The sequence below is a fragment of the Cajanus cajan genome, chromosome 7, assembly GCF_000230855.2.
Source record: "Cajanus cajan strain Asha chromosome 7, NIPB_CcT2T_4, whole genome shotgun sequence".
Classification (NCBI taxonomy): Eukaryota; Viridiplantae; Streptophyta; class Magnoliopsida; order Fabales; family Fabaceae; genus Cajanus; species Cajanus cajan.
In genome coordinates, this window is record NC_138523.1 from 48500271 (window position 1) to 48520293 (window position 20023).

Genomic DNA, 20023 nt, shown 5'->3' on the forward strand with positions numbered 1-20023 from the left:
TGTGAATAATTTTATTTTTACATATTATTCTCTGTTGTACATATGTGAATAATTTTATTTTTATTCTCTATTTTTTTGTCTCAAAGAGAATAATTCAATATATACAAAATATCATAGAGATGAAAAAATATATATTATAAAGACTAAAATAAAAATAAATAAGTTTTATGAGAAACATTTAAAAAAAAAAAAAAGCAATTTTCGGACTAAAATAACTTTTTTTTTTGTTACAGGACTAAAATAACGGTTTATTATAAGGACAAACTTTCTAAAATAAGTATTGGCGCAAAAGAGTTACCTATCCACGTTCTCCAACCCACTGAAAGCAGAAATAAACAGAAGACTATTTTGGACATTATGGTTTGATCCGATCTAAGGCTAAGACCAGAATTGTTTGTCGAGAAAGCTCAGCCAAACTTTTTTTTTATATACTCTCTTGTTAATATTTATTAAATATCATAAATTTTAATTAATTTTATTAAAGAAGGAGAAATTCATTAAATAAAATGTTATATTTACACAATTTAACTAAATCTTTTAGTCGGTTGTAAGGCTTGTTTTAAGATTGATTTCTTAAATTTGATTTTCGTATGTGTCTAAATAATGTTTCATCAGTCACATCTTATCATTGCAAATTAATCTTTAATTGTCAACTTTTGAATATTGTATGTGAATCATACTCATTAACCAAAAAAAAAAAAGAACTTACATAATTTGTAATTTTAATAAATTTGAACCAACAGTAAAAAGTTTTAAATAGTGTTAGCATTCTCTTGTTTGTGTCACTCCTTCATGCATGTCCAGTTAACACCGAAAGGCCAAGTTGTGACACGCTAATGGGTGACCATGACATTGTTAACAATTTAATCATATATTATACACGTAGCTTAACCTTTCAACAATATAATAATAATAATATGTGCCTTGGTCCAATGCCGGCCATCATAGCTACTTCCAGCCTCATGGTCTTCTCTGAATTTTCCTCCATAAATTCCACCCCTAAATGGCTTCAACATGTTGGCACATTCGTCATGTCCATCTCAGAAACGCTTCTTATTTGATCAGAAGTAACTAAAGTCAAAGCCTATATTGTCAAATAGATTTTGGTTTCATCAGAACTTGAGCTGTTCAACGGTGCAATTGCAACTACACGTGTTGCTTTTTCTTGGTGCACCACCATAACACCGTCACTGTAACGTGCCAAGCTGAAGAATCTGTAGTGGTTGAAGAAAAGAAGGGACGGAGGAACTAAGGTCAAAGGCCTAATCTTTTTGGAAAATCCTTATCTGGGTTGTTCATAATCAGAGTTATGATTTGATTCTTGTTCCCCTTTAGATTCTGAATTGATATGTAGTTAAATAGTGAGTGACATAAAAAGTGTTGGGTTAAGTTTGTTAGGCATATATACTTTTTCTGCTGTTTGTTTTGTTGGTCAACTTACATGCACAATTCATGACAAAAGTAATTGATTCAAAAGGATAGCAGAGATTTTAACAGCATTTTCTTATTCATTTGCCTTAGGGATTCATTTCATGTACACATTTATCTTGACCATTCTTAAGTTCGTGCTCAAGATTATATGTGTTTTGACAAGAAATATTGGTTGAGGTAAAAAATTTAGATTTGTTTTGTTAATTAAGTTGATGCTACAAAGAGTTTAGTTTATGTTTCCTAAATGATGGTTATGCTGAATATTGACTTCACCTTATAGGTTCTTTGCTTTATATTCATTGTTTTCCCTCCTTCAATTGTTTGGTTGCAATATGAAATCTTACTATAAGTGTCTACATTTATGGATTTGGTTCTTTATATGTTAATTTTAATGGTTTTTGATAAATTCCATTAAGTTTTCTTTGTTGTGATTGCACATGACAGATGGCAGGGAACTTCAAATTCACAATGGACCAGAAGGATATTGTTAGATTCTTGACTACATCTATTGATAGTTTCATTCAAGATCGGTTAATCAACAAAGAACAAAGAACTCAGCACAAAGAACAGTGTGCAGAAAGGTTAGCTGCTGAAGATGGAAGTTGTGACAAAGACAGTGAGGTGGAATACTCTGATCAAGCAGTGTTAGCAAATCTGGATTGGGGTATTGAAGCCCTTGAAGAAGCTATCAATACCTATAACATGGAAACTAAGCTTGCAAGGCTAGATTATGCTGAAAAGATGTTGCAAGTGTGTGCAATGTTGAATCCCGAGCAAAAAACTGCTGGAGTGCCAAACTACTACCTCTCAGCTTGGGCACACCTAAACCTATCCTACTTGTGGAAGTTGAGGAACAACATTCAAAATTGTGTTTTTCATGCTCTTGAGATGTTTATCGTTGATCCTTTTTTCTCTCGGATCGATTTCGCTCCTGAACTCTGGAAAAACCTGTTTCTTCCACACATGAGCTCAATTGTGGGGTGGTATTCTGAGGAGAGGCATAGGCTTATGATGGAAGTGATACCTGACTCTTCTGATCTGTCCTTTACAGCTGATTTTGATCAATTTTTCAATGAGTCTTTGGTATTTTCTATGAGGCCACATCAATTAGAAAAATTGCAAAAGCTGGAGCAGCTTTATGGAGAATCATTGGATGAGAACACGCGGCTGTACGCAAAATATTATAAAGATTGCATGAATTCTGATTCCACTTCAGGCAAGAAGGTGGCTCCTATGTTGCCTATTGCTGAGCCACCAATGACTCCTTTGCATGAGTTGAGCCGGTCTGTTCCTGATTTTGTAAAATTTGGTCCTATTTTGCCCAAGAGTGCTGGGTTTTCTTTGACATCAAGATCTAAAGACGGTGAAAATGAAACAATCAGGTTAGACTTCGTACACATAAATTTTAAATTCTTTGAATCTGTGTTCACCTGCCTATTTGGGTCTGTATGTGTTATACAATTCAGAACCAAAAAGTTTGTTAAATTGTCTTCTTTTTAGCTCAAGAAAATTTGAGATACAGTTTATATCATTTGAGCCTCATAACTCCTTTTTTGGATGCTTAATTTCAACAGAGAGAATTCCACTTCCAGCCATTCAAAGGTGGAGAAATCATCCATATGGGGTGCAAAGGTGATACAAAAATATCTATATACTTGTTGTTAATAATACAGTTCTGGAGATACAAGGATTTAGATTTTAGAGTAGCATTGTGCATGGGCCTTATGATAAATTATCACATGCAGGAGAGCATCATCGAAGAGAATGAAGATAATTCAGATTCTGAGGTTGATGATGCTTCTGTGGATTCAGATAACAAAAACAATATTTTCTCGCTGGGAATGAAGATGGTCAAGGATGAGGATATTCAGCCAAAGGTACATTTGTCATACCAGAAGAATCAAATCCATTCTCCTAATATCTTCTCTCCCTTGGATTCCCCAAGAACTGGTCCAAATAATTCATCTACAAACCCTGATACACACAGTAAAAGAGAACCCAAGTATCTTCGCTTACTGTCTAACCGTTATAGGGACTCAACTATTTCTGACTCTTTATCTCTGGACAAGAACACTGATCATACTTTCAACTCTGATAACGAAGTAATGGTATGCCAGATAAGATCTATATAATCCCATTTGTAATTTATTGCTGATACTGATAACTATTTTGTTATTATTTATTACCAAATGTAATGACTACTGCTCAAGTTCAACCATGTAACGGATCTTTGAAATATAGGTCTTGAAGAATATTCAGAGGAAAAACAATAACCAAACACTAACTATGAATCATGACAATGAGAATAGCCTAGGACTAAATGACAGGTAATAACCATTTCTTGTATTTATGATATATTCTAGGATACTCTTATAGTTATAGTTATTATGCTAATCTTTGGGATTGTGACAAGTAACAAACATGATTTCACATTCACTCCTATTGTTAAAATATCTTTTGTGCAGTTCCCTTTGTGAAAGTGATGAAGGAAATCTAAGTGGCATATCGTTGCAAAAATTAGAGAAGCTGACGATTGGATCAAAACCACCAAAAGATTTTGTTTGCCCAATCACAAGTCAGATATTTTGTGATCCTGTCACCCTTGAAACTGGTCAGACCTATGAAAGAAAAGCAATTCAAGAGTGGCTCAGAACAGGAAACACAACATGTCCCATCACACGACAGCCTCTATCTGCAAATACATTGCCCAAAACAAACTATGTTTTGAAGAGATTGATAACATCATGGAGAGAACAGAATCCTGAACTAGCTCAAGAATTCTCAAATTCTAATACACCAAGGGGTTCTTCCTGTTCTCCATCTGCAAAAGACTTTTCAATGCTCTCCGTTATGCAAAGAACAACTGATTCACCAAGTCATAAGAGCAAAGAAAATTATACTAGACAAAGGAGCAATAGATTTATACGAGTAGCAGTTGCAACATCTCCAACTAGTGTGCTATCTCAAGCTGCAGTTGAAACAATTATGAATTCATTGAAACCTTACATTTCAAGTCTTTGTACATCAGAAAACTTGCAAGAATGTGAACAAGCTGTATTGGAAATAGCAAGATTATGGAATGATTCAAAGACTGATCCTCAGATTCATGCTTATTTATCAAAGCCAACTATCGTAAGTGGTTTGGTGGAAATACTTTCAGCTTCTCTAAATAGAGAAGTTTTGAGAACATCAATTTATATTCTTTCTGAGCTAATATTTTTTGATGAAAGTGTTGGAGAAACACTTAACAGTGTAGATTCTGATTTTGATTGCTTGGCTACTCTACTTAAGAATGGTTTGCCTGAGGCTGCTCTTCTTATTTACCAACTAAGGCCAGTTTATGCTCAGCTTTCAGCACATGAACTTATACCATCTCTTGTGCAAGTGATTCAGAACAACAATGAGGCGTCAGATGATTTTCAGTTAGTTATAGACCCCAAAGATGCTGCCATAGCAATTGTTGAGCAAATTTTAGTAGGAGGGGATGAATATAGCAGGTCCCTTAATGCTTTGAGTGTTATTTCCGAAAATGGAATTCCAGCCTTAGCAAAGTATTTGGAGAGGATGGAGGGAAGGAGGTCTGTTGTATCCATACTTTTGTGTTGTATGCAAGCTGATAAAGGTTGCAAGAGCTTGATAGCAAACAGAATTGAATTGTCTCCTATTCTTGAATTATTTCATGCTGGAAATGATAGTGTGAGAGGCACCTGTGTTGAGTTTCTCTCAGAACTGGTTCAATTGAATAGGTGAGCTAGCAGCTTGCTTATCACTAGCCAAATCTTTTCTTCTCTTCAGTTATTTACTCTCAAATGAAATATTTATTGATCTGCCATTTTTTTATCTTTTTCAGTATTGTGGATATGCATAATGAGAGTCTAATCTTCTAATGCTTTCTGTTAGAGAACAATGGAAACCATACTCCTGTAATCTAGAAGTATTCACATCTAGGGGATGTTTGGTAGAAGGATATATTTTTCATACTAGGAAATCATGATTCCTAGAAATCATAAATCCAAGAATTTGTTTGGTTGGTCATAAATATTTTTAGAAATATTTATAAATGGTACTTATTGCATTAACTAAGAAAATTAAGGTAGCATAATATTTTTACTAAGCAAATTAAGGTAACATAATATTTTTAATTTAGTAAAACATTCCTTTTAACTCGAGAATGTTACATTCTCACTTACTCTCATGGGAACAATTTGGTGGGAAACTTGCATAAAAAAATTTCCAGGGAAATCACGTTTTCTAGAAATGTTATTTTTTAGATGATAAATCAAATGTGAGAAACTAACATTTTCAACTTCAAATTCTTGAGAAAGTAAAAAATTTTATGTACCAAACATCCCTATGTTTACACTAAACTAGAGAGGTTAATAACTCATATTAGGTGAAAAAGGTGCAGATTTTTCATATTAATCTGCAAAGGTTTGCCTAAATATTTTCCTCTTAAACACTACCCACATTTTAATCTACAACAGTTCACCTTTGTTATATTAAACTGTAATGGCATGTTTTGTGACAGAATGTATTGTTGGACGGTGCTATTCCCCTTCCATCACCAATTCTAGTATTTACTATTATTTTTTATGGCGCTACAGAAGGACAGTCTGCAACCAGATTTTACAGACAATCAAGGATGAAGGAGCATTTAGTACGATGCATACATTTCTTGTATATCTTCAGATGGCTCCAATGGAGCATCAACTTGCTGTTGCCAGTCTTCTTCTTCAGATTGATCTTCTGGTTAGCCTTTTACAATCGATTTCTTGTTACTAAGATGTAATTTATGTTCTCATGTTTCCTTACTATGTTGTTGTTCTTGTTAAATCTTCAGGTTGAGCCACGAAAGATGAGCATTTACAGGGAAGAAGCTGTAGAGACACTAATAGAAGCACTCTGGCAAAAGGATTTCTCAAATACTCAAATGAAGGCTTTGGACGCTTTACTATTTCTTATTGGACATATAACTTCCTCGGGAAAGTCATATACTGAAGCTTGGTTGCTCAAGATTGCAGGGTTTGATCAACCTTACAATGCTTTAATTAAAGCCGAGCAGTTGGGACAGTATGACGATGATTCAATGGAAACAATGGTTTGGGGCTATATAGGATTTTGATTGATGTTTGGGTTTGGTTGATACTTCATTTCTCTCCATACTAACACAAATGTTTATGTAGGAGGATGAAAAAATTGCTATGAACTCTTGGCAGAAAAGGGTAGCTTTTGTACTCTGCAACCATGAAAATGGTTCAATATTTCAAGCTTTGGAAGAATGCCTAAGGAGTAATTCCTTAAATATGGCAAAATCTTGCCTTGTTCTTGTCACATGGCTCACACACATGCTCTCTACTCTTCCTGATACCGGCATAAAGGATGTTGCTCGCAAATCCTTGCTTGATGAACTTATAAATGTTCTGCACTCATCCAAGAACTTGGAGGAAAAGATCCTGGCTACCCTAGCTTTGAAAACTTTCATCAGTGATCCAAGTAGGTTTATTTATAATAGTTGTAGAGATTATCTATTTACCAAAAATAAAAAGACATTATCTGTGTTGTATACAAAAGAATACTAAATTGGAAAATGTCAATGTTTCAGTTGCTCTCGAAGCACTGAGAGCTTATGCTAAAAGCATCTATAGAACCATGAGGAAGCTGAAGAAATATTCAGTTGTAGCAGTTGATATTATGAAAGCCTTACTGAACTTAAATTCTGTTGACGTGGTGAGTAATGAGTAGAATGGTAATTTAAGATATGGTTCATTTCATATGATATATCTGTTCAGAAAAGTAACCATTTTAATTTTCTATTTTATAGACAGAGTTGTGGAGTTGTAAAGAAGTTGTTGAGCTAGATTTGAGCGCAAATGGAGAGGTGCTTTCTTTGCTTTATATGAATGGTCAAGTCTTGAGTGGTCACTCTGATGGATCTATCAAGGTAAAGTGTCCTAACAAATAGAAACAGTGTGGTTGTGTGCGTATGTTTCACTGTTTGTCTTGACAGTACCACTTGGTATCTTCCTACTAGGTATGGGATGCAAGAAAGAGAATACCGAGAGTGATTCAAGAAATTCATGAGCACACAAAAGCTGTAACATCTCTCTGTTCTTCAGATGATAGGCTATACAGTGGCTCCTTAGACAAAACCATCCGGGTAACCTATCTTGCTAAGTCACATGAAAAATTGATCCTCTAGCTTAATTGTAGATTTGTAGTATTGGATATGCACTACTTAATAATACTTATCTACAGGTTTGGAAAATCAAACCAGATGAGATTAAATGTATAGATGTCCATGACGTTAAGGATCCAGTGTATGAGCTGACAGCCAATGCTAAATTGGCATGCTATGTATCTCAAGGAACTGGTGTTAAGGCAAGCCTAATATAATATGTTGCTTGAACAGTTCAAATAGAAATGTAGCTCGATCATGAGATAAAATTAATAAAATTTGAGATGTTTCAGGTTTTTAATTGGTCAGAAGCTCCAAAGCTCATCAATTTCAACAAATATGTGAAATGCCTTGCTGTTGCTGGGGACAAACTGTATTGTGGCTGCTCTGGTTACAGCATCCAGGTAAACATCTTTCTACATTGCTTCATATTCTTGTAGTGTCTTTACCTGAAAAAAACCAACCAACAAAAACAAAGAATGCTTAAGCATTGAGATCCATATGTTCTTTCCAGGCCGTGTAACAGATTTTATGAATGTATATTGTATGATACCTTTAGAATCTTGGTTAATAATTGCTTGTTAATTTTTACTTTTATAATTATATATCAACTAGAAGAGTCAAAATCCTCGAGATCCTAACCATCCATCAATTCAGTTTTTGTGTATATGATCATTCTATTGGTTAATTTCTTTTTTTGTAACATTTCTATTTTTTCTTTCCTTTTTCGTTGAATTATTACTGTTTTTTAAGTGTTAGTATTTGGTATATGAATTGTAACATTAAATTTTAAAACATTGCACCACTTATTAAATATTGAGAAAATAAAAAATAACAAATATAAATTTATTCTCTCTGTATATATATCTTGCAAATATAATATTTTTATCTCAAATTCTATCAACTATCTCATTTTCTATTATTTGTATATTCTTTTATATCATTTATAACATGAATTTTTTTTTATGTACATAGTCTTAAGTTTGAATCTGTTGTTGTTATAATTTTTGTGGATAAAAATTATTTGTTTATTTGAATCTAAAATATTTAAATCATTGATTGAAGATGAATTAAAAAATATTGTATTAATATTGAAATTTTTCCAAGAATTGATGAACATTTTGATATTGATAGTCCTTATTTATTTTCAAAATTAAAAGTATTGAGAGAAGCATTAAAATAAGAAATTAACATTTCAATAGAAGTATTACACTATATAAAAAAAATTCAAATACATGTATTGCTTATAAAAATACAAAAATATAATTAACAATACCTTTAACAATTATCATCATTGAGAAAAGCTTTTCATGATTAAAATTTCTCAATCAATTTTAGAGAGAATAAATTGCTAAGATTAACAATGCTATAAGATAGATTGAATGCATTAGTCATCTTATTTATTGAGAATAAAATGTTAGAATTACTTTATTATAAAATGAATGATTTAATAACTCAAAAAACTAGAAAATTAATATAAAAGTTAATAACTTATAAATTTGTCTTAAAAAAATTGCCTTAGGCTTCAAATTTTCTAGACACAGCAAGTTCTATCCATCTATAAAGCTTGTCATTCTGGCTACACATGCCAAAAAAATTCTAGAATTATTGTCCGTCTTAAAAATTATGGGGGTGAATAATGGCAGGAGGTTGACTTGTCCAAATTTACATCAAACTCATTCTTCTCTGGTACAAGAAAGTTGTTGGGAAAACAAACCATACGCTCCCTTCAAATTCATGATGGTTTCCTCTTTGCTTGTGGTTCTTGTGTTGATGCAACTGCAGGAAAGGTAAATGCCAATTCTAGTTCTAAACCAAAAGTTATTAACATTCATTATAGATATGCATCCTTGCTTGCTGAACTGACTTTTCCTTCAATTGATGCAAGATATTTTCACTTTCCACCAAAATGGTGGTGGGATCACTCTCAACTGGACTTGACATCCATCGCATAGCCATCAACAGTGACTTCATATTTGCTGGCACAAAATTTGGCACCATTGAGGTTTGGCTAAAAGATAAGTTCACCCGGGTTGCTTCAATCAAAATGGCTGGTGGTCACACAAAGATCACATCATTAGTATCAGATGCAGATGGCATGATGCTTTTTGTTGGTTCCTCTGATGGAAAGATCCAGGTTAGGCCATGATCATGAGAACTGTCATGATATCATAAGTCTAAGTAGTTTCTTTCCCACTAACCTATCTCATTCATGTATTCTTGCTGCAGGTTTGGGCTTTGGATTAAGCACAGTACATGGTCAAGTATAATATCCCTTTTGACACATGTAAATGAATTGTTGATGAATTTTTCCTAATTGGGATCCTAACAGATTTTATAGGTTCATTAGTTAAAGAGAGTTGTTTGTTAGATTATATTATCTAAATAAGATCTTATATATCCACGATCCATGTACAAATTGAATTGAATTATAGCAAGTAAAACCATCAACTTGCACAAGCATCTCGTAGTATGACTCAATTTTGAAGTAAAAGTTTAATACGAGATCTATGCTTGCTCCACCACGTGTTTGATTCCAAAATATAACAAAAGTTTTTTTTTTATAAATTAATTGGCATAATAGATTGAGCCCAATTGTAATTGTAACCACTTCATTGAAATAAAGGTCACTTGCTTGTAATCGATATAATGAACAAATGCTATATGTAGTCAATAATAAATTACGTAAGATAAATTTATTGACTTTTATAATCATTATCTTAAAAATTATATTAAGCATGATTTAAAAATAAAAAATAAAAATAAATACATGCCAGTTAAACTCTATTAAAATTTTGGCCTAAATATGGACTAAGCCTCTATCTTAAAAGAATGTATGAGACTTGTTTGGTTAATTAATTTCTTGTGATGATTAGGAGATACTATATTAGCAATTTAACATTGTTAAATGTTTTGTTCAAAAAACTTGGTGAAAATTGAATACAATCCCTTCAAAGTTTAAGGCATGATACCTTCGAAATGGAGACCAAGATTTATTTTGCAATCATAACTTTTCATCTCTCCACGGCTAAATTTATCATAACTTAAATTTTCTTTTGCAATAAAAATTGGGACTAAGATTTCATAATTTACCCATTGCCTTTTTCCTCTCTGTTTTTCTCCATCTCCAAGATTCAGACGTAATAATTTTCCATCAACGTTTCCAAAAATTCGTAAGCTACCCTTTCATTTCCATACTCTGTAACGTGCACGGTACAAGACTAGTTCACATTCAAATAAGTTGCATTACAGAATTATCTCTGGTGGAGGATACTTGGGAACAGTGATCTATACAAAAAAAAAAAAAAAAAAAAAAAAAAAAAAAAACTGCAGTATAACACATAAGTAGTATAATTTAATCATCTCTCATGAAAAAAGGAATGTAAATTATCCCCAAAAAACAGAAATAAACAGTAGGCTAAAAGTTTAAAAAATGTAAAAATCTGGGTGTTAGTCCCTGTAGGCTGTGACTTGTGAATTTATTATGGATGAATGAATGCCACTATGAATCAAAATATTATATTAGAAAGAAGATAGCCCTGCAAATTTCCTGAACTTCTCATAGGAAACCCAGAACACAAATTGCCAGGGGCCAAGCCTTGCCCATGTGGGGAAGAATCCTTTCCACAGGGCTCTTATTCCCTCAACTTTAACTGTCTTTACCAAACAATCACAAGAGCTATTATATAAGACTGTCCCTTCCTTTTTGGCTGCCTGGTTCATCATTCTAGTCTTCACAACATCAGCTGGACAACTTAATGAAGTTGCCGCTAGACCCGACATGATGGAAGCTAATGTGTGGGCATAAATATTATCCTCAGCTATCCTACTTCTAATAACAAATTGTTTAGCATGATCATAACAAGCTAATTCTCCCATGTTTACTAAGAAGGCTCTTTGGATATTGGGAAAAACACCCTTCCACAGTCCTTGAAATCCTTCAGCTTGAACAATTTTGTTCAAAGCATCAAATGGCCCCAAATACCGAGGTTGAAGACCTTGGCTCACCCTTTGGCCATCAGCTTGCATCCTCACCTTCACAAGATCAGCTGGGCTGGCTATAACCTGTACAAATAACAGCAAACACTAGAACATTGTAATTTTGAAAGAAGAATATCATTAAAGAGAGCAGTTAATTAAACCTTACGGATACAACAAGGATTATTCCCAAAAACTTTCCCATTTTACTGTTCATTGAAATTTATATCATTGTAAAATTGCATTTTATCATAGTGCTAAGCAGATTACTCTTTGTTTTTAGTTGACCTTTGTTTACCTTTTATATCTAATGGATACTTCTACACCTAACCAATGAAATCGTCATCCTATTCTTGTACTTCTATCTCTCCACCATGAGAGAGTGGAATTTTTTTTAAAGTATCTCTATTAGTCCAATATGTGAACCCCTACACCTTTCTAAAAGGTTGTTAGTTGCCTAAGTTCTTTGGTTTGCTGGTGGCTATGGTACTAGTGACAAGCTTAAAGCTTAGTAACACATACAACAAAAACCAGAAAGCAGAAACACGTAAAAGGGCCAGACCAGGATCGAGATAATTCAAATGTTAAGTATAGGATGGAAATGAATACTACAGTCTACTTTCCTTTTAGGCTAACCCATCTAGTAATTAATATAAACATTAGTCAAAACAGCAAAGCATGTTATAGCAAATCAACCAATTATGCAAAAGCGGAGAACTGATTTAATGACCAAATATGCTTTACTATGTTTATAAAATCTGGCAGATGTTGTTCTCACCTGGGCCACCACACCAGAGATTCCACCGACAATTGCCTTGCCAACGATAGAGATCGAAGCATTATCCACAAAAATCACACTTCTCAGGTGCTCATACCCAACAATTCGAATAGGCGTGTAGAATAGGTGTCTGATAATTGCTGGAGACAAGCCCCTGTAAAGGCCAAGAGCACCTTGTTCACTAACAATGCCCATGCCTACTCGAAATGCACTAGTGGGACGACTCGAGGAAAGTGACTCGCCGTGGAGTTGGAGCCTGGTCTTGATCAAGTCTATGGGGAAAGTTGTGGTCTCAGCCACCATAGCTGAGAGTGATGTTAGAAAGACCTTTGTGTGAGCAGTATCAACTCCACCATGTTGATAGCCCATTTCATAGGTACATTCAACAAAGACCACAACCAGTGATATCTTTTGCCTCCAATGATTCCTACACATTGGGGAGTGTAACACTAACACCTATTAAAAACCCAATTGCAAACAAAATCCACATTGGCCAAAGATAATGCCTCGTGCTTACAGTTAAAAGACCTCATCTTACAAAATTGAGTTATCAAAAACCTAAGACTATATATAATGATTAGGTTGATGCTAATTCACAGATGAGGACAAGTAAGAAGTATGAAGCCCTAAATACCTACCTTCATCAGACATCATAGATTCAGCTTTTAGATTCAAAATTACCTCACTCATTTTGGAGCAGTCAACGATGATTGATGATAATCATGATAGGTTTCATTTCCTGCGAACCCGTTCTATCACCAATCAGAAAAATCAATGGGTAAATGAAATCACATACCAAATAAATTTATATACTTTTATTATTTTATTTTATGTTTAATTGAAATCTGAAGTGTCTAATTTATATAAAAGAATATTAGTTCTAATAACTACTTTTATTTTTCATTTTATTATAAATAATTTTAATTTTGTTTATTTTTTATAAGATAAATTATATTTTTTTAATTTATTTTATTTGTTAGATTCGTTTTGATCTTTTATATTTTAAAATATTTATTTGATCATTTATCTATTAAATTTAAATTAATTTAGCCATTTTAAGATAATAATTATTTTTAATTTTAAGATATGATTCTAGATATTTTTTTTATTAATTCAATATTTAAAATTTTTCTCATTAGATTCATTTATATGATAATGATTCAATACAACTAAAGTTTAAATAAAAATTATTATTGCATAAAAATAGGTCTAAAAAATAATTAAAAATTCAAAAAAATTATAATTTTATATTATTTATTAATTATTTATGAGATATATTTTTAACATGATTTTTATTATGTTTATAATCTTATGAATTCAAACGTTAATTGAATGTTACAACTTTCATATAATTGAATCTATGGTTAAAAGTTTTACGTCTTCGATCAATGAAAACTTAATTAAAATTTATATCACAAAATTAAAAATTATTATTTTAAAATAATCAAATTAATCTAATATAAAAAATAAAAGATCAAAATAAATGTTTTAAAATATAAATAATTAAAATGAATATAACAAATAAAATAAAGGACGAAAAGTATAATTTAACTTTTGTATAGTTTTTTATAACTACCTTTTCTTGCATTAATATTTTTTTTTATTCATTGTATTATGAAACTACTTATAAGTAATTACACATTTATTATTTAAATTACTCATAAATAATTTTTCATAATTTTTTTAATACAATTTAGGCACAAAGTGCCTTTTTTTGCTAGTTAATAATACTATATTAAAATTAAAATGTAGTGATTCAGTTTAGTTCCTATACTGTACGACACAATTACTAACAGTAAAAAACATCTCACTTAAGATTATAGACATATAAATACTAGAACATGTATTATTTTGTATGCATATAAAGAAAATTAACTAATAAATAGGTGCAATATAAATATAGTATTCTAGTAAATGTAAACTATATATCCTAAGTTTTCAATCAATCAACTACAATTATTTATACAAATCTACCACCACCAATAGTCAACAAAATATCCTCCTGCTCATGCACTTCAAAGTGGCCTCTATAGCAACACTTCAATCATATCCTCACTCTACTCTCATATCACATATGATCATCGCAGTTCAAACCACATGTACATGCAACGATAAGCTAGAGTAAAAGAAACAACCTAAATACAACACAAACACCGTTACATCATCATCTCATCTTTAACCATACAACAACAAAATATCTCATCATACAACACAACAACTTTAAATTCAATCCAACAACACATTTCATCACAGTTCAACACAATATATAAACAACACAATCAGTTCAACATATCATATGCTTAACACAGCAACTATATGTATCATCATGCATTTCAATTAGGAGATTTCCTACAACACAAGGTGAATAATTTATGTGATTTGATCCTACCAAACTGACAACATAGAGTGGTTTTTTTGGGCTTACTAAATCAATAACAAATTGGATATAAATCCACAATACAACAACTCAAATTTTTGGATGTTGTCATTTAAACAAGGAAGTATAGTATTACTATTAGAATAGAACAGGTGGGTACGAGCAAGGTTGTCAAACTCGAGAGTCTACATAAACTCGTGGAGCTCTCGTAGACTCGACTCGTAGACTCGTAAGAGTCTACTAATATTAAAAGATATTAAAAAACATAAACACACACAATATGATATCACTATTTCAACATTCTAAGTCTGAAATAAGTCAAATAACAACAATAAAATGTCATAATACAAATCTTAATCATACATGAACAACCAAAAGTCGAAAACACATAAGTCCACAAATCAAAAATGTAACATTGTAAAAAAAAAAAAAAAAAGAGAGGCTGATTCAGTAGCCCAGAACGGGCCGTTCCCAAACTGGAACAGGCCGTTCCACACTACTGAATTGAACTACATATTGTAGTTGAGAACGGGCCGTTCTAGGAAGGAGAACGGGCCGTTCCGGAGGGAGAATGGGCCGTTCCGGAGGGAGAACGGGCTGTTCCTGAGGGAGAACGGGCCGTTCTGGATGAGTCCCGGAACGGGCCGTTCTGTTTTCAGAACGGGCCGTTCTGGGCGTGGATTTTGTGCGTGATCTGGGAGTTCAGAACGGGCCGTTCCGGTATCGGTACGGGCCGTTCTGGCCACTCCGGATTGCCTATAAATAGGGGTGAAGGGGGGGCCGTGAGGAGTTCTGGTTCTAGAGAGAAGTTTTAGAGAGAAGGTCTCTGGGTCAGTGAGCTCCTTTCTCTCCCAAATTTCTCTGTTTAACTCCTTTTCTCCTCTAGATCAATAACTCCTTCTGTCTTTTCTTGAATTTCAGATTAGAAAGCTTGTTTTGGGAGGACTGAAGTTTCGAGTTGAGCCTCGAGGGGAAATTATACTTTTGATTCAGTCTTTGGCTATCTGAGCCAATCTTCAGGTAAGGGAAGCTAGATTGTTTGCATGTGGCTGAATTTGTTAGTTTGGATGAGAATTTTGAACTCTCTGAATAGTTTTAGGTCGGGCGCAGGTTGAGCGTATCAGGCGTGGAAGAGCTTAGAGCTCTTGGGTTGGTGTTAGGCTAGGCGCGAGTTGACGGCACTGTGCTTGAATATATTTATGAATGAATTGATGCTTATGCATGTTTAAAGTTGAAGTTTTAGATCATGTATGTATGATATATGATGTATGGTGAGGTGTGATTCATATGTATGCTTTGTGATGATATATATGAATGTTTGAATATGATACGTTCATATGGTATGTATTGATCATAATGGTAGGTAGACCATTTATGATGTATGATGCATTATTGCATGTGATGCCTATGGCATGAGTCTAGCCTAGGACTTGAGGAGAGGAAAAATATTTCGAACTGGAAGAGCTCACATAGAGTCTCTTGAGAGTGGTGCTTGGATAGGCCACTAATATATGAGAGTGGTGCTCTGGGAGGCCACTGGATTTGGGAGAGTGGTGCTCAGATAGGCCACTGGGTTGGGTGAGTCTCCTCTAAGTCCTTAGCTAGTGTTGGAGCGGGGTATGAGGTCGAGGGTTTTTCCCTTAACCAAGTACTCGGGAAGGTGCGTGGATCCTTGCGGATAGTCGGTGGGCGAACTCCACAATTGACTTGGTTAATGCATGCCAAGGTCGTGGTAAGCCCGTACCCAGCTGTGCTATACCTGACGGTGGATCTGGACTTCCAAGTGTGTAAGTGACATCATCCGAGTAAACCCGAGGGAGGATTATATCCTGTTTAGCTGTGACCGAGCGGGCGCTTTGGGCGTGAAAACGGTTGGGGTGGTTTCGGTAGGATGGAATGTCACTTATACAGCTCTATTGTTATGGAGATCTCCTAGGTGTATGCGTGACGACGCATTAGATGATTGATATGTATGCATATCTGTCATGAGTTGCATTCATTGCATGATTATTAATATGATGAAGTGTGGTGTTTGACTTCATGTTTGGTGAATGAATGATTGATTGAGATGAAAGGTTCCTTAGGGACAGGATTTGGGATGCATGTGTAGTATAGAATTTTTATTCTGTACTTGTATTATTGATCTTTGAATTCTAGCTTACCCTTCTGTTTTCCATGTGGTGGAACTGCGATGATCATACTTGGTATGGGAGCAGGTCAGGGATAGCTTGGGAGTAGAGATGATCGTTGTGAGACGAGGAGCTGAGTCTCGTGTTTTGAGTTACCATTCTAGGTAACATTTTTTTTGTCAGTGCTTGACCGGCACTAAGGAATATTTTGGGATGACTGTACATATATGGTGCTACATTTTATATACAGAAACTTAATTATTTCGATCTTTATATTTATGTCTGTATGTATGTGTTATCCAGTTTAATATTCTCTTAGTTAACTAGTTGTAGTGCGATTCCACTAAGTGTAGAGACCGTGGTGGGTCGTTACAAAAAACATAAAACAAGATCTAAATTTATCAATCACCACGACGATGGTGACTGGTGGGTGTTCGTCGGAAACTGTAGGGATGACGCCGGAAGCTACGACGACAGCGCTGGAAGCTACAACGACGACGCTGGAAGCTGCAATGACGGAAAGTGCGTTCGTATGCGGCAGAGATGCGCGTTCGTATGCGGTGGAGGGAGAGAAATCAGACTCGCGAGCTTCCTTCCTAACTGGACTCGTTCCTCTCCCAGCAAGAGGACGCGCGTTCGTATGCGGCAGCGTTCGTATGCGGCAGCGTTCGTATGCGACGGCGTTCGTACGCGGAGGAGATGCGCGTTTGTACGCGGCGGAGATGAGCGTTCGTATGCGGCGGAGGGAGAGATATCAGATCAGACTCGCGAGAATGGTGGAGGCATCGTGCGTGAAGGGAACAATGTCATTCTCACTTACTAACCCTAGCTAAAACGACGTCGTTTTGGGGCATTTAGGGGTGAAAAAAAAAACCTAACTAGACTCGTGGACTCAGCATCAAACTCGCGATTCTGACCGAGTCTACCCGAGTCAGCTCGAGTCTACCAAAAAACGAGTATATTCGCGAGTTAACCCATTTTGCTACCCTAGACTCGTAGACTCGTACGAGTTTACGAGTTGACTCACGAGTTTACGAGTTGACTCACGAGTTTGACAACCATGGGTACGAGTCTACCACAATATTAGCTAGCTTAAATAAGTCTCTTATGAGATTAGTCCACCAACTATCCTCCAAATTCTACAAGATTTCGATACTCGGTTAGGAACTAAGTTCCTAACTTCGTATTTTATTTGGTTGTCCACTTATAATCAATATAGCTTGACCTAACCCATATACTATGGTCGCTTCATACACATGTACAATGAATTTACTCACACATGGTACCAACAAAGTCCTAGAGGAGAAATAACATAGCATCCACTTCAAGGTCAACTTTCCAAAAAAGATTTTCAACCAATTGAACTCTTGGAGTACTACAATACAATATCCACATGATAAGATATGCAACTTTAAAAATATCTCATCTAATTCTAAGTGGTTAACATAGTTCAACAACACGATAACTCATTATAAATTCAACACATCAACAAAACAAACACACAACTTCATATCTTTATACTCAATCATCACAACTCATATTCAACTATGTAATTAACAAACATCTTAGCAACACATTATATATTCAACACAACTACACAGATAACATACAACTTGGGCAATACACATCTCACAACAAAATCATCAAATACTACTCCATCATTACAACTCATTTATCATATTGTCATGTTTTTCTTTAGCAGCTAACGCCCGACACTACTCACCTTATTTTCGACGACATCCATGCAAGGAGCTTTCTGTATTGCCCACATTCAATGCTACACAACCAACACCTTTCATGGCTAAGACAGAGGTCCCTAAGACCTTGTACTTGACGTGATAAAACCCCACACCTGACCCCATCTTAAGTAGAGAGTCTCTACCTGAGTTTCGTTCAACATCACTTAAAAACACAACACTCATATGAGCAATGTGCTCATGAAACATTTTGGGTGGTAATTCTTTAGTAAGCGGATCCGCAACCATGGAGTTTGTGTCAATATGTTTTATAGACAGTCGTTTACTTTTAACTCTTTCTTTGATAATTAAGAACTTGATGTCTATATGTTTAGACTTTATTGAACTTTTGTTGTTGAAAAATAAAATTACTAATTTATTGTTACAAAATAACTTAAATGGTATTTGTATACGATCTACTATGTGTAATCCTGTGATAAAATGGTGTTAATATTGATTTATATAGTTATTTAATTTATATGTTTTTAAGAGAAAACATCAAGAAAACTGAGTCAAAATTTAAGATACTAAATCTATGAGTTAAAACTGGATATCAAGACTTGTGACTAAACACCAAGAGGTCAAAGAACAAGGAAAGTTTTCACGTCAATTGAGACTAAACGTCAAACTTTAAGGTTCAGCAACAAACTACATAAATGAATTATTTTATATAATTTTTGGGCACTTTGACAGGGTTAGAAAACTCAAAAATAAACAAATAAACACTCTAAAATAGAGACTTTGAGATTAAAAGCATTGGATGTTAGTTCTTCGTTTCTTTCACTTTCTTTGTCTATTTAATCATGTTTAGGAGTAACTAAACTCCATTCTTACTCGAATTAATTGGAAATTCTTCGTTTCTTTCGCTTTGTCTATTTAATCATGTTTTGGAGTAACTAAACTCCATTCTTGCTGGAATTAATTGGAAATACTCATTCTCATTTACTTCGCAAGATAAATAAATGTATATTTCTATATTTTTGTGTTTACCATTGTAAATTTATCCTTTTATGACCTGAACACCCATGAATGAATTCTAGGTTGAAAACTTAATTGAAAAAATTGTTTTTGTTTTCTCTTATCAAAACTGAAACACTTAAAATTACTTAATCGGTAAGAATTGGTAAGTGATTTTTATCATTTAATATTTCATTTGTAAATAAAGTTCTCTATTTAAGTTACTTAGGGATTAAGACTTTAAGACTTGCATAGATTTTAGAGCCTTTTGAGAAAGAATCATGATTAGAATAAAAATACTGATAGAAACATTAAAAAAAAAAAAAAAAAACATGATTTATTAATTGAGTATACTGATATTGTTAGTTACAATCTAAACACAACATAATTTAATTCATTGTCAAATATCTTGTTATATACAACGTGTTCAATTACATTCCTTGTATAATTTTACACTCAACT

At 34.0% G+C, this 20023-nt stretch overlaps 2 protein-coding genes and 1 long non-coding RNA gene across 7 annotated transcripts; 2 read left to right on the forward strand and 1 right to left on the reverse strand.

Moving 5' to 3' along the window:
• The first annotated feature begins 917 nt into the window (after window positions 1-917).
• LOC109805273 (putative E3 ubiquitin-protein ligase LIN-1) lies at window positions 918-10069 on the forward strand. Of its 3 annotated transcripts, none has more exons than XM_083059930.1 (17): window positions 918-1306; window positions 1876-2813; window positions 3006-3063; window positions 3177-3539; window positions 3673-3758; window positions 3897-5177; window positions 6036-6180; window positions 6272-6529; window positions 6615-6924; window positions 7034-7158; window positions 7253-7372; window positions 7463-7588; window positions 7687-7809; window positions 7900-8010; window positions 9253-9396; window positions 9495-9743; window positions 9836-10069. In XM_083059930.1, the coding sequence occupies exons 2-17, from the start codon at window positions 1876-1878 to the stop codon at window positions 9851-9853; spliced, it is 4455 nt and encodes a 1484-aa protein (XP_082916056.1). In that variant the 5' UTR covers window positions 918-1306; the 3' UTR covers window positions 9854-10069. The 3 variants fall into 3 exon arrangements, with proteins under 3 accessions (XP_082916056.1, XP_020222887.2, XP_082916057.1); XM_020367298.3 differs by having other exon boundaries at window positions 918-1253; XM_083059931.1 differs by having other exon boundaries at window positions 918-1253; window positions 3177-3308.
• An 851-nt stretch (window positions 10070-10920) lies between these two features.
• UCP3 (Mitochondrial substrate carrier family protein) lies at window positions 10921-13171 on the reverse strand. 3 transcript variants are annotated; one of them, XM_020367008.3, is made up of 3 exons: window positions 13044-13171; window positions 12363-12789; window positions 10921-11671 (listed from the first exon to the last, which is right to left on the reverse strand). In XM_020367008.3, the coding sequence occupies exons 2-3, from the start codon at window positions 12729-12731 to the stop codon at window positions 11129-11131; spliced, it is 912 nt and encodes a 303-aa protein (XP_020222597.2). In that variant the 5' UTR covers window positions 12732-12789; window positions 13044-13171; the 3' UTR covers window positions 10921-11128. The 3 variants fall into 3 exon arrangements, with proteins under 3 accessions (XP_020222597.2, XP_020222595.2, XP_029128595.2); XM_020367006.3 differs by having other exon boundaries at window positions 13001-13144; XM_029272762.2 differs by having other exon boundaries at window positions 12363-13144.
• A 2366-nt stretch (window positions 13172-15537) lies between these two features.
• On the forward strand, window positions 15538-17480 carry LOC145949584 (uncharacterized). Its single transcript, XR_014427921.1, has 3 exons — window positions 15538-15569; window positions 15666-15759; window positions 15850-17480. It is a non-coding gene; the product is annotated as an uncharacterized LOC145949584 (long non-coding RNA).
• Window positions 17481-20023: the final 2543 nt, after the last annotated feature.

Bases quoted from the DNA above. Each gene is read 5' to 3' on its own strand.
- UCP3 (XM_029272762.2), bottom strand. From the start codon at position 12,797: ATGTGTAGGAATCATTGGAGGCAAAAGATATCACTGGTTGTGGTCTTT. The intron at 11,672-12,362 runs GTGAGAACAACA...TTATTTGTACAG, and splicing joins TCTCTGGTGTGGTGGCCCAG to GTTATAGCCAGCCCAGCTGA.
- LOC109805273 (XM_083059930.1), top strand. From the start codon at position 1,876: ATGGCAGGGAACTTCAAATTCACAATGGACCAGAAGGATATTGTTAGA. The intron at 6,530-6,614 runs GTTTGGGGCTAT...ATGTTTATGTAG, and splicing joins ATGATTCAATGGAAACAATG to GAGGATGAAAAAATTGCTAT. The intron at 7,810-7,899 runs GCAAGCCTAATA...GAGATGTTTCAG, and splicing joins CTCAAGGAACTGGTGTTAAG to GTTTTTAATTGGTCAGAAGC.